The sequence below is a fragment of the Ursus americanus genome, chromosome 10 (assembly GCF_024610735.1).
Source record: "Ursus americanus isolate L20-20 chromosome 10, mUrsAme1.1.p, whole genome shotgun sequence".
NCBI lineage: Eukaryota > Metazoa > Chordata > Mammalia > Carnivora > Ursidae > Ursus > Ursus americanus.
Genome location: NC_142136.1, coordinates 72791660 through 72805449, shown reverse-complemented (window position 1 = coordinate 72805449; position 13790 = coordinate 72791660). Strand labels below are relative to the sequence as shown.

Genomic DNA, 13790 nt, shown 5'->3' with positions numbered 1-13790 from the left:
AAGAATTTTAACATTTTATAGGTTCTAGATGTGATGTATCTCAGTAAGGTCCAGTGACCACCTGCATCTGAATCATCTGGGTTGCTTGTTAAAAAACACCTCCTCCCCAAACAGAAAATATGTTCTTGCAATACACACACACACACACACACACACACACACACACACACACACAGCGAGAGAGAACCGCAGTCCCTGGGTGTGTAGCCCCAACCTCTGAATTTTATTAAACCTCCAAGCTATTCCTCCCTAAACGTTTGAGAACCACAGCTCCAAAACACCTAAAATATTACTCCATCACAGAGTTTGAGTCATGCAGAGTGTTCTAGGAGAAGATGGTATATTTAAAATATTCACAGATGATTTACGTCTCCTGGGCAGTGGTTATGTAAGACATGTCAGTTACCGCCAGTGACTGCGTTAAGGCACCTCGCTTTCTAAATAGAGAATTATACTGAAAGACATTACATCGTTCACCATGGAAAAATATTCCTCATCAACTTTGGTGCTTTTCCTTTAACGTTCTTTTCATTGCTAGTAAAAGAGGGGGAAAAAACGTTCACTTCAAAGCCTACAAACTGCTAACTCTGTGCAGTGCCAAGCTCCAGGCTCCAGCCAGTTTCTGGCATATGACAGGCTTTTTTTTTTTTTTTATCCTAAAGACAGGAATGGGTTTATGTTTGAATTTTATACCCACACTTGTGTATACACAGTGCAAATCCCAATGGACTAAAAGTACACAGAAGGAGGAGTAATTGTCGCTGGGCCCTTGTCGGTCAAAGCGATCCACTACTCATCTTCCCTAAGCGACTGCTTTCTCCTGGACTTCACAGCCTGGTAAGATCTCAGGCCCAGGTATTTTCCACACCAAATGTAAAAGAGAGGGGGTTTTGTTTCCAAGTGGCATGTGTTCTGGGAGATAAGAGAGGGAAGAGGGTCACGGCTCCATCGGCCACCATCTTTGCTCAGCTGGGGTTCCAGAACATCTCTGTAGGCTGGCCCAAGGCCCAGGAGGGGACTTTCCCGGGTTAACTTTCCTGGTTGGGACATGGTTGTTTTACCCCCAGCATCCATCCTCCACCACCCTTTCCGAAGGGGCCCAGTTCATTGGCAAATACCAGACCTTGTGTAAGAGGCCCAGCACCTTTGGGGAGTCATTTCCACCCCTGACTCTAGGAGAGAGCTTGATCCTGGCCCCTGCTGCAGTAAGTGATTCAGAAACCCTGCAGGAGACACAGGAGATATTCGCTGGGGGCTTCTGAGATGGAAGCATGTTTGCTCCTGAAAGAAGTCCATCAAAGAGATGGCCTTCCCTTGTAGTCGCTACTCTGATGGCCAGAGCAGTTCAAACACGTGGAGGAAAGCCTTCTCCAGAATCCTGCTGTTGCCATGAAACATGTGCTCTAAAGACAAAAAACAACCAGAGTCTCTTGTGTGATTGCTGAGCCACGAAATGAAGCCAGCCTTGAAGTCCCCTCCACCCTACATCCATGCTAGCTTTGCAAGGAGCACCCATGTGTGTGCTGTCTGTCCTCTGTAAGTAGCGGGTGCACAGGAAAGGCACCTCACCCACACGTAGACGGTAGGATGTTTCTTTTATAGTCCTCAGCATATAGTCAAGCAACGAAATAGGTGCTTTTAAAAAAGAGGCTTAAGGCTTAACATTGCATATTATACAATATTCGAAGTTGGGTGCTTATAGATTTATTTAAAGATTTGGTTAAAAACAACAACAAAAACAGAACAAAAACTAATCAAACAAACGAAAAACCAATAAGATACCTAGTAATAAACCTAACTAAAGAGGTAAAAAAATCTGTACTCCAAAACCTTTAGAACAAGAAATTGAAGAGGACACAAAGAAATGGAAAAACATTCCATGCTCATGGATTGGAAGAACAAATATCATTAAAATGTCTATACTACCCAAAGCAATCTACACATTTAATGCAATCCCTATCAAAATACCACCAGCATTCTTCACAGAACTAGAACAAACAATCCTAAAATTTGTATGGAACCACCAAAGACCCCAAGTAACCAAAGCAATCCTAAAAAAGAGAAACAAAACTGGAGGCATCACGATTCCAGATTTCAATCTATATTACAAAGCTGTAGTCATCAAGACAGTATGGTACTGTTAAGCCATCAAAATCCATAGGAGAACACCGGCAGCAACCTCTTTGTCCTTGGTCGTGGCAACTTCTTATTAGACACATCGCGAGAGGCAAGGGAAACAGAAGCAAACATGAACTATTGGGACTTCATCAGGATAAAAACTTCTGCACAGCAAAGGAAACAATAAACAGAACTAAAAGAAAGCCTATGGAATGGGAGAAGATTTTTGCAAACAACATATTGGATAAAGGGTTAGTATCCAAAATCTATAAAGAACTTATCAAGCTTAACACCCAAAAAACAAATAATCCTATTAAGAAATGGGCAGGAGATCTTCACAGATGCTTTTTCGAAGAAGACATCCAGATGGCTAACAGACACATGAAAAAATGCTCAGCGACAGTGAGATACCACCTCACACCTTTAGAATAGCTAAATTAACAACACAGGAAACAACAGGTGTTGACGAGGATGCAGAGAAAGGGGGGCCCTCTTGTACTGTTGGTGGGAACGCAAAGTGGTGCTGCCTCTCTGGAGAACAGTATGGACGTTCCTCTAAAAGTTAAAAATAGAGCTACCCTACGACCCAGCAATTGCACTACTACCCAAAGGATACAAGCATAGTGATTTGAAGGTATACATGCACCCGGAAGTTTATAGAAGCATTATCAACCATAATGTTCTCCATAGTCAAACTATGGAGAGAGCCCAAATGTCCATTGACTGATGAATGGATAAAGAAGATGTGGTGTATATGTAATGGAATATTAGTCATCAAAAAGAATGAAATCTTGCTATTTGCAACAACGTGGATGGAGCTAAAGTATATCATACTAAGTGAAATAAGTCAGACAGAGAAAGACAAATGCCATATGCTCTCACTCATATGCAGAGTTTAAGAAAGAAAACATGAACATATGAGAAGGGGAGGGAGGGAGGGAGAGAGGGCAATAAACCATAAAAGACTCTAAATGATAGAGAACAAAATGATGGTTGATGGAGGAAGGTGGGTGGGGGGATGGGATAGATGGGTGATGGATATTAAGGAATGATAAACACTGGGTGTTGTATGTAAGTGATGAATCACTGAATTCTTCTCCAGAAACCAATAGTGCAATAGTATGTTAAGTGAGTACAATTTAAATTAAAAATGAATGAATGAATGAATAAATAAATAAATAAATAAATAAATAAATAAATAAATAAAATATTTGGTAAAGAATTACTTTAATGTCACAATTATTAGTGCTTTAGGTAATAACATCCCAGAAACACCTAACGTGAATACTGTAAGCTTATTGGAATTATCTTTAACACAGTCATATTGAATAGAGTAGGTCCTATTTTCCTCAGATAATGTACTTCACAAGCCTGTGCCTGGCTTGTGTGAAGAGTGGCCAACTGGATAAGGTAGAAAGTCCCATCGACAGAGACTTCCTTCTTGGCTTGAAATAACTTTCTGGCATCTTCTTCGTATTGTTTTCTTGTTTATTGAATTTGGCCAAATTATTTGCTGAAGTCCAGTTTTCATTCTGGCCTTTAAACCTGTACATTTTGTGTAATAATAGGATGGACTCTCTGTGTTTCTGGATGACGTTATTATCTGAATAAGTAACAATATAAGCAAAATTAAGAAGGACTCCCTGGTTTCTCCTGTATCACTAACTCTTGTCACCCACATCCAGGGGTCCCCCACTCGTGTGTGTTTGCCATCCTTAAAGGCTCCCCACACTAATCCCTGTCAGAGACAATCACTAGAACTGAAATGCTTTAAAACTATAACCAAAAATTCTTTATTGATAATGAAAAGAAAATCAAACCTTCGCTTGATCAGGGATGTCAAGATGAGTTCTCCCAGGCCTATAAATACTTGGGCTCTAAAATCAGAAAATTCAGGCATCGAATAACAGCTCCCTCAGAACATGGCCTTCATAGTTGTTACATGTCATGCCAAGTTGTTTTTGTTTGCCTTTCTCTGATTTCCCAACAAGGGGGAAAGTACATTTTTAAAAATGTGTGAGCTCCTTAAAGCAATTTCAGATTCTTTCTACAGGCAGGAATGGGGCCAGCACCTCTTCCTCCTGATCGCTTCTGTGCCAGGCCTGGCGGGATCCACAGAAGCGGTCTGGGTTCCAGTGACCGGAATCAAACCTCTCTCCTCTTCAGTGCAAATCCTGGCACTGAAAGTGGGATTTGGACCCAGTTAACCTAACGCCTAATAAATACGTAAAGTTGAGTTCATTGTTTGTAATCTCTGTGACTGTGTTTTTCTGAACCTCAGATAGTATCTGTCTTTGGAGTTAATAGGGAGATTGAAGAAAAGAAGGCATGTAAATAATAGTAGGTACTGTTTATTGAGAACTTACTATGTCTCAGACAAATGCACCTTCATATAAATATGCTGTATATTTACAGTTATGCAGTGAATCAGGCATTAGCTCACCTGATAATCTGCCAGCTGTGGGAAGATACGGAGGCTTGGGAAGAAAGCAGCAGCACCTTGGTCAGGCTCTGAAGTGGAGTAGCTGGGACTTGCCAAGTCTGCTAGACTCCTTGGTCATTATGAAGAGCCCACAGGCTGATGCTTGGTACAAGCCAGGTGTTGAGTGTCAGTCGAATCTCCTTAAAATTTTGCTTTTATTAATTTGCATCTGAAGACACTTACCCTGCAGTGTAGTAGAATTTTTAAAATAGGGCGCCTGAGTGGCTCAGTTTGTTAAGTGTCTGCCTTGGGCTCAGGTCATGATCTCAGGGTCCTGGGATCGAGCCCCTTGTGGGCTCCTTGCTCAGTGGGGAGCCTTGCTCTCCCTCTCCCTCTGCTGCTCTCCCTGCTTGTGCTCTCTCTCTCTGTCAAATAAATAAAATCTTTAAAAAAAATTTTTTTTAAACATAATTGTAGAGTCAGAAACATACACATACTTTGTGTTTGAGCTGCAGTCTTCTGGCCTTGAACCCCAGGAAAGTAGGTTTCAGACAATGTCTTTTTTTTTTTTAGTATATCGTGGAAAGCCCTAATTTTTCAGTTCCTGCCCCCCACCCCCCCCCAGACACACACCCACCCACCACGACCATTCTCTTTCTTTTGGCAGTTTATTTTATTTTGGCCTCTCGTTTCAAGGATGCTGTGTGCTAATTAGAGGCCAGGCGGCTTTGATTGTGAGTTATTTTTCTCTTCGGTGAAAGGTTTTGTTGTGGTGCTGGCATTTGCCATTCATTCGGATGTTAATTTTTTTAAATATCTGTCAGCAAATTAAAGTACACATTACATGCTGATTTTGTTTGTTTGTAATATTTATACTCCGCGGTCACGGAGTATGTTTGATGTGGTTTTGAACTTTTCCTTTCTCCAAACATGTGGAAATGTGTATGTGCGGTGCAGGGTTGAGAGATTCTATGCAGGGGTTTACTCCCCCACATCTGCAGAGGAAAATGGCTTCGTCTGGTGACCACAGCGGGGGACCGTAACGCTCCCGCCCAGAGACATCTTTCTTTAGGTTTGTTGGATTTAAGAGATGGAGAGTGGCCGGAGAAAGGCCAGCAGATAAAGGATTTGTGCAAGGAAAGATAACCTGGCACGAGAGGGTAGGTTAGACTAAATAGAATGACAGCATGCTATTAAGCCCATGCCAGGCCTTTCCTATTTTGTATAAACAGTGAAGCAAGGCTGCTGTTGCCAGAATCCAAGAAGACCAAAATAGTGAAAGGATTTAAAGGAAGTTAGCTCTTTCTTCAGTGACTCTCGTGGCCTCTGGCTCGTAAGATATCAGAATCTGTCAAGGAGATCTAATGCTTTTTGAACCGCGATTCACCAGCTGTCATCAGCGCTTGGCATTCCTTCGGCTAAAGACAAGAAAAGGGAAATGTAGGTGACCTGTGTCCGTGCCTATAGTGCACATTCATTCATCAGTTTTGTTTTAGTCGTTTAATTACTGCAACCTGATTGTAACAAAGGATAGAAACTGAAAGGCAGACACGTTTAAATGTGTAGACTTCTGGCCGTGCCGTGAAGGCGAGCCCCACGCACTCGGCTCAGTCCTGGCGAACATGCCTTTTGCATCCTGGGTGCAAGAGCGTCTTGTCACCAACCACCTGCCCTATACCCATTAACTGTTTTTCCGGCCACGGCCGCTAAATCCCTTCCCTTCTTCCGGAACATGTACTTAGTTCTTCCTCTGAACCACCTCTGGGTCTGGACCTGCCAGCCAGGACTGGTCAGCCAGGATGTTCATGTCGGGGTCCACCATGACTGATTCAGAAATGGACATGGTGACCCACACCAGCTCACTTAGGATCAGTTCAAGGATTTTTTTTAAAGATTTTATTTATTTATTTGTCAGAGAGCACAAGCGGGGGAGCGGTAGGAAGAAGCAGGTTCCCCGCAGAACAGGGAGCCAGATGTGGGACTCAATCCCAGGACTCTGGGATCATGGCCTGAGCCGAAGGCAGATGCTTAACCAACTGAGGCACCCAGGCGCCCCTCAAGGATTATTTTATGGAAACTAATAAGGGAAAGCACTGTTGCTGTTGGGTTTGTTATATAGGGATGACGTCAGCCTGGAGCTGCCAGTGGCTGCTGTCAGAGAGAGATACTGGCTGGGATGAACAGAGCACAGAGGAAAAGCTGAAACCTGGGGGGGGGGGGGGACAGCATTGAGCGCACTGCTGGATCCAGCTCTGCCTGAAGCTAGGGATCTCTCTGAACTTCTAGATACACATAAACCGATACATTCCCATTTTTGCTTAAGACCATTCAAGTTGAATTTCTGTTACTTCTGAAAATGAAGAAATTGCTAAGTCACAAACACAAAAGGTAAAACTGACTGGGTTAAGTGAAGATAGAACTCTCCTTTCTGGAAAATTGGCAGTCGTTGTTATGTTGTAGAAAAGCAGCTTGTGAACTTTTCCTACTGTGTCTCCAAGTTGAGTGCCAAGGGACATTGCCTACTTCTTGTAGCCTCCCTCCCCTTCTTCCCCACCCAAGAACAAGAAAACAGGCTTGGGTAGAACTAATTGTTTGAAACAGGAATGTTAAGAAATGGAAGCTTTTCTGAGAGAGGCCTTTTTCCCCTGGCAGCCAACAATTCAAAGCGTCAGTGTTGAATGGTCCTGAGCAGTGCTGTCCAATAGAAATAGAATGGGACACACATGGATAACGTTCACTTTTCTAGTGGCTCCATTAAAAAAAGTTAAAAAAATTAAATTAGTTTCACTAATCTAAGTAGCCCAACTTGTGATCAACGTTAGAAGAAATTATTAGTCAGATAATTGATGGTCTTTGTTGTACTAAATCTTTGAAATCCAGTGCATGTGTTAGATTTACGGTACATCTCAAGTCAGACCAGACCTCCTTCAAGGGCTCAGTAGCCACCTCTGGCCCGTGGCCACTCTATTGGACGGTACAGCTCTTGACCAACAGAGATTGGGAAACCCAGATGCATTCTCCAAAGCTAAATTTAGTGCAAGCAAGATTAAGAGGTAAGGAAACCCAGCCTCAGATGGGATTGGGACCTGGGAGAAGCTTGGTCCCCCAGTCCCTTCCCTGCATCCAGGTGGGGCCTCCCTGACTTTCATTTCAGTCGCTTGCACTTCAAAGGGTCTTGGCTCTTACACAAGGCTTTCCCTAAAAAATAAAATCTCGGACAACCAAGCTGTTAATCTAAGCTTATTAATTGATTTAAGCAGAGTTTATAAACCATGATTTATAAAGTGTGGGTCTGATTTTAAGTAGTTTTTCCAAAGTGTTGGCTAATACCCCAGACATTTCCTCCTGACTGTGGGAGGGACGAGGTCAGGATCCAGGACTTTGGTCACATTTATGTCATGCTGCAACCAGCTGAGCAATAATAACTTGTGGCACCAAAAATAAATTAGATCTGCCCCTAACAAATGGTTAATGTGTGCAATAAGTGGGAGTTTCTAAGTAGGATTATTATGTCATTTCTAAGATCATGTGACCCTTTGTCCTCTTTTCCTTCCAGAGTTCCAGGCCCCTTCTCTCCATCATGATGCTTAATACAAGCTCTCTGTCATTTTTACCTCCTAAATATCTCTAACATATATCTTCCTCTCTCCAGTTCTGATCCTGTCCGGTTAGTTGGTGCTGTAGCATTTTTTGCCTGGACTATTGCAGTAGCCTCCTGACTAGCTACTTAGCATCCGGTCTGTCTGGATCCATTGCTCTGCTGTAGTCAAAACAGTCTTTCAGAACACAAATCTGATGTACTTGTCCCCCTGGCTTCCTGTTGCCCTCAGGAGAAAGTTCCAGGTTACTTTCCTAGTCCCTGAGGCCCTGCCAAGCCCTGACCTCTTCTCCTGTAGTACTGTTCCTCTGTCCTCACTCCTCACCCTGCCCACACTGGTCTTCTCTTGCTTCCTGGCCAGGATCCACTGTACTCTCACAATGCATTTGCACCTACGCCCCTTGCTTCCTGAATAGCCTGGGCTCCGCCTTCCGCCTAGCTGATGCTTACCTAGTTTTCAGACCGCACATGAGTCATTATTTCCTGAGGGTATCTTTCCTTGCATTCCTCACCAGGTTAAATTCTCCTAGGACACATGTCCTTAACATGACTTACCTCTCCTTTGTTGCATTTACCACAATTAAAAGTTTACATGTGAATGCAGGGTAACACCTTACACCCATTAGGATGACCACTATTTAAAAAACAAAAATGGCATGTGTTATGAAAATGTAGAAAAATGAAATCCTTGTCGGTGGGAATGTAAAACAGATGTATCACTGTGGAAAGTGGTATGGAGGTTCCTCAAAAAATTAAACACAGAGAGATGCCTGGCCGGCTTTGTTCGTAGAACGCGCAGCACTTGATCTCAGGGTTATGAGTTCAAGCCCCACATAGGGTGTAGAGATGGCTTAAATAAATAAAGTAAAAAAATTAAACACAGAATTACCATATTACCCCATAATTCCACTCCTGGGCATATACCCACAAGAATGTGAAGCAGGCTCTTGAAGAGATATGTGCACACCCTTGTTCATAGCAGCAGTATTCACAACAGCCAAGAAAGAGGAACAACCCAAATGTCCACCAATAGGTGAATGGATAACCAAAAGGTGATCTATATATGCGAAGGAATATTATGCAGCTTTTAAAAGGAAAGCAGTCCTGGGGCGCCTGCGTAGCTCAGTGGGTTGAGCATCTGCCTTCGGCTCTAGTCGTGATCCCAGGGTCCTGGTACTGAGCCCTGCGTCAGGCTCCTTGCTCAGCGGGGAGTCTGCTTCTCCTTCTCCCTCTTCTGCTCCCCCTGCTTGTGCTCTCTCTCTGTCAAATAAATAAATAAAATATTTTTTAAAAAAAGGAAGTCCCATCATGTGGTGTAATACAGGTGAGCCTTGACGTCATGCTAACTGACATAAGCCAGACACAAAAGGGCAATATAGTGCCACTTACATGAGTTACTTAGAGAAGTCGAGTTTATAGAGACAGAAGGTGGAATGGTGGTTGCCAGGGGCTGGACGGTGAGCGGAAATGAGGAAGGAGTGTTTAATGGGTATAACAGAGCGTCAGTTTTGCAAGATGGTGAAGTTTGAGATGTCATGCCCAACAATGCGAACATAGTTCATGCTGTTCAACTACGTACTGAAAAATGATGAATTTGTTACGTTTTTTTGCCGCAGTTTTTAAAAATGTATTTTAAGTACATTTATGTGATTTCATAGTTTATGTCCGTTTTCTTCCTCTAAACTGCAAGCTGTAAGGAACGTGAATGCTCTTCAATATATCCTTGGTACTTATTTCCCCTCTTTCTTAGCATGCAGTAAATACTTAAATGAGCGAATTAATAAAATTGAAAGAAACACCTCTCATGTAGAACTGGGGAATGGATTTGGCTTTGTGCAATAGGTTCTTAATATCTGTTTACTGAATTGATAACGAAGGCAAGTGCCACATACTCAAACATCTGGAAATCGCCTAGCAGGGGTCCGCACATAAGAAGTGATGGGTAGATTAATGAATTAGCACTTTTTTCTTAAGTGTGCTAAAAACCAGTAGCACAAACCATGCATTTTTCCCACCCAAAGAATGGTTTCCAGTTAAAAGATTTTTAGAACACTTCCAGTTAAAATTGTACTCGAGCTATTTTAGCTACATGGGTGATATCTGGTTTATAGTATTTGTTGATACTGGTATTTCTAAAAGTTTGATAGTAAGGTCACATTGCTTCATGACAAGTGTTTGGTTTGGAACTGCTGGTAAAGGAATGGCAAAAATGGAATAGATTCTTGAGTACGTAATTTAAGGAAGTGCTAAGCTAATCATTATCCCGTGGTCTTATTATGGGAGATAAAACTGATGAAGACAGTGCATCTGGGAGAAATTTCAGTTCTCTAACCCATTACATCATTGGGTGGCATTTTCATTATTATATTGAAAGGACTGATATGTTTGGAGTAATAGATATAAATGCATAGTTGAAGAGGAGGTTTTGGTAAAAAAAAAAAGTCAAGTTTAGGGAGAGTTTAGGTGGCAGCTGGCCTCTGATAAATCTGGGATGATTTCATGGAAGAAATAGACCTTCTGTGGGGGGACTGGTCCTCAGCCAGATGGTGGAACATTCCAGGCTCCTGGCTTGCCTTAGAAGAGAGATTGAAAGCATGCGTGGATCTGGCACCAAGAGCCGAGTGGGGGCATAGAGTTTTAGCATCAAGTAAAGTGGTATTACTTGAAAAGAAAAAGTATACGATTTGAAACTTTTCTATCTCCAGCACAGCATCATAGTTAAAGGAAAGAAAAGCAGTAAGTAAAGTGATTCTACACCCAGTAAAACCAGAAGCAGCAGAGGGGAGGAAGAGAATGAGGGAGGGAATGATGATTGATAACAGGCAGCGCCAGTAGTCTGAGTGTGATGGAGAAGGCCAGGTGGGGCGAGGGAGGGAGAGTGTTTTCACATTTCACTGAAGGAAACTGCAAGGTGGTTGAGAAAGTTTCCTAGATATGGCATCAAGAAAGAGAAGAATTGACCATGAATAAAGGTCTGTAAGACAGTAAGTCAGAATCTTACCTTTTTATGATTAATGTGGGAAAAGTAATTCTTAGAAACAAAAGGAAATAGAGGACATATGAGTGTTATTTTGTGTTAACCTATCTGACTACTAAATCATTTAAAATGAACCAAAAAAAAAAAAAAGCCCTTGTCTGGGCGGTAACACACACACACACACACACACACTGAATTCTTCCATCACTCAAAGAGAATTGCATTAGGGCATTGTAGTACTTTTCTGTAATATAAACTGGTTGGTTCTAAATGAGATTTTAAAAATCTGAGATGGCCATGATTTTAGAAAACAGCTTATTATGTCAGAATAGTTTGTTTTGAACAGGAAATATAAAATCAAGAAGCAATTTTAGATAACTAGTGAAATTGTCTACTTGGGGATTTGTTCATTTTGTTAGAAGAAAAACTAAACCTTTCTTCCCTCGTGTTTTCGATGGCTCACACTTAGTGGAGTGCCCTAATGAAGATAGTATTGTCATACACGGCATGAACGTGAATTCTGCTCAAGCCTTTTTGATGTCCTTCTGACACAGGTCTTAGTGACCGATCGTCACCTACTAGTGATAGATGCCATTTTAGGGACACTTTCTCCCAAAAACAACCTTTTATCTTTTAAAGAAATGGAATTACTCCTTTAGCCCCCGATGTTGTTTATGTCCTTGCAGGATTGGATGGTGGTTGTTCTAGAAATTCGCAGTTTGGGTTCAGATGGTCTCCAGAGCCTACCTCTTCATCCTCTGAATTGGGTGGGGTGAAATGAGCTTCAGAACTGTAACCGTCGAACATCTCACTGACAAGGTGGTGTGTTTGAGGCTGTGTTATTTCGGAATTCTCCATGTCATTTTGCTTTCAGTTTCATAGAGAGCTGGTTATCTTCATTAGTTTTATATATTTTTTGCCTTCTTTAAAACTAGTTCTTGACTGTTTTTCCTTCCGAAGTTCTCTGTCATTGCCACCCCTGCTCTTCCCTGTCTCTTAACTCAAGTCACCTTTCACTAGGACCTTCCTCCAGGAGATCTTTTCCCCTGTTCCTTAGAGGAAGGGTTTTTCTAAGCTTTTGTCCGCTGCTTATAATGGCTTAAGTTTACATTGTTGTTTATTGATCACAGTTTTACCAAGAAAGCCCTTCTCGGGCTGTTTACTACTCAAATCACTATCTCCATGAATTCTGAAGCCCTTTACAAGCCCCTCAACCCTTCAGATGTGGCTTGGAAAGTAATTTTGTTCATTAAGAGCTCATGAGGACACTATTCATTACATGCAATTGCTATCAAAGGGGAAAATGCTCCTTTTCTGATGGCGTCCTAACAGAGCCTCTACTGTACACAGAGAGACAGCCCTCGAGACCTGAAATCGTGTCAATCTTAGAAGATCACCTAAGAAAATAATTCGGTAAATAGGTTGTAAGCAAAAGGTTGGTAGTTGAACCACACACTTCCACTCAGCATTGGAGAAAACTGGGTTTTCGGTTCTTGCCTTGGGATGGAAAACTTGAGGACAGCACACTCATTGTCATGTAGAAGACAATTCAGTAAGCTTTGAGGGGACAGATGACTGACGTGGGAGCGGAGGGCTAGAATACAAGCCAGATGAGCTGCCCCCTCCCCAGTCATCGCCAGTCTGGCTCCCTCTGATGGGCTGGGTTCCTTGTTCTCTGTTGTACAGTTTGTATCAAAACTAACGAATAATATTATAGGACGGTACTAACCATATGGTGAACCTAAATAATTTTGCCTAGTTCTGTGTCATACCCAGGCTTGGCCTCTGAAATCCTCATTGACTTCCTTTGGCTCCCGTGCGTTCCCTCATGCTCCCCTCTCCGGGGCCATCACCACCCTCCATGGTCACACAGGCTGCAACGTTTAGGCTCCCTTCCCTCCATTCCGCCTCATCGCTGGAGCTCCACCTGGCACATTGAGATTTTCACCTGTGCCGGTCGACTTATGTTACAGGATCTACAGTGTCCCACCAGTCTCGTAGCAGGTATTTTATGTGATTTGCTCCAATAGAGCACACATGCTCTGTACACATACCTGGTCTATAGGACATGTTGAAGTGGCAGCAGAAGAGAGAGGATTTGGCATTGCAGACAAGATTTTAAGGAAACTCAAAGAATCAAGACTCTGATATTGTCTTTTGTTATGGCTCATTTCCATGAGGAAAAAAAAATCTTTAAACTTAAACTCTTATTCCCTGCTAGTGTCTCTTTCTCAGAAATTCTTCTCTAAACCAGGAAAATATCTCCAGTGGTGACGCTACATGAAGTCTTCTGATGGAGAGCAGGCTCTTCTATGGGCCATTAGCCTTCACCTTGCCTTTTGGGGGCTATAACCCAAACATGCTTAACTTTTTTTTTTTTTAATTAATTATACTAGTCAGGGTCCTCGTTGCAGTGAACAAAGGAAAAGAAAACTGGCTTTGACTTGATAAACAGAAAAGGAATATGTGGAAGGAAATGATGCAGCCCACAGGATGTATGGAAAGGCTTGGGAACCAGGCTCAGAAAGCTGGTGGAAGCCATGGTGGCTACCCTGGGACCGTGTGGTCAGGACGCAACCTGGCACCACGGCCGTTAGCTGTGTGCCTCTGCTAATGATGGACTTTGGACTCCACTCCTGCGACTAATCCTTGAGGTCCCCAAAGTGCAGGTGTGA

At 42.5% G+C, this 13790-nt stretch overlaps 1 protein-coding gene across 2 annotated transcripts in view; it reads left to right on the top strand.

Annotated features, from left to right (window-relative positions):
- ATP8A2 (ATPase phospholipid transporting 8A2) overlaps positions 1-13790 on the top strand; it is a 564765-nt gene that overhangs the window by 430614 nt on the left and 120361 nt on the right. The window contains exon 34 of one of the 2 annotated variants that reach the window (XM_045797081.2): positions 4172-4735. The exons of the other annotated variant lie outside the window; for it this stretch is intronic. Coding sequence (XP_045653037.1) covers positions 4172-4330 — 159 coding nt within the window. The 3' untranslated portion in view covers positions 4331-4735. Of the gene's footprint in view, positions 1-4171; positions 4736-13790 lie in introns of those variants that run through there. 2 annotated transcript variants of the gene reach the window in all.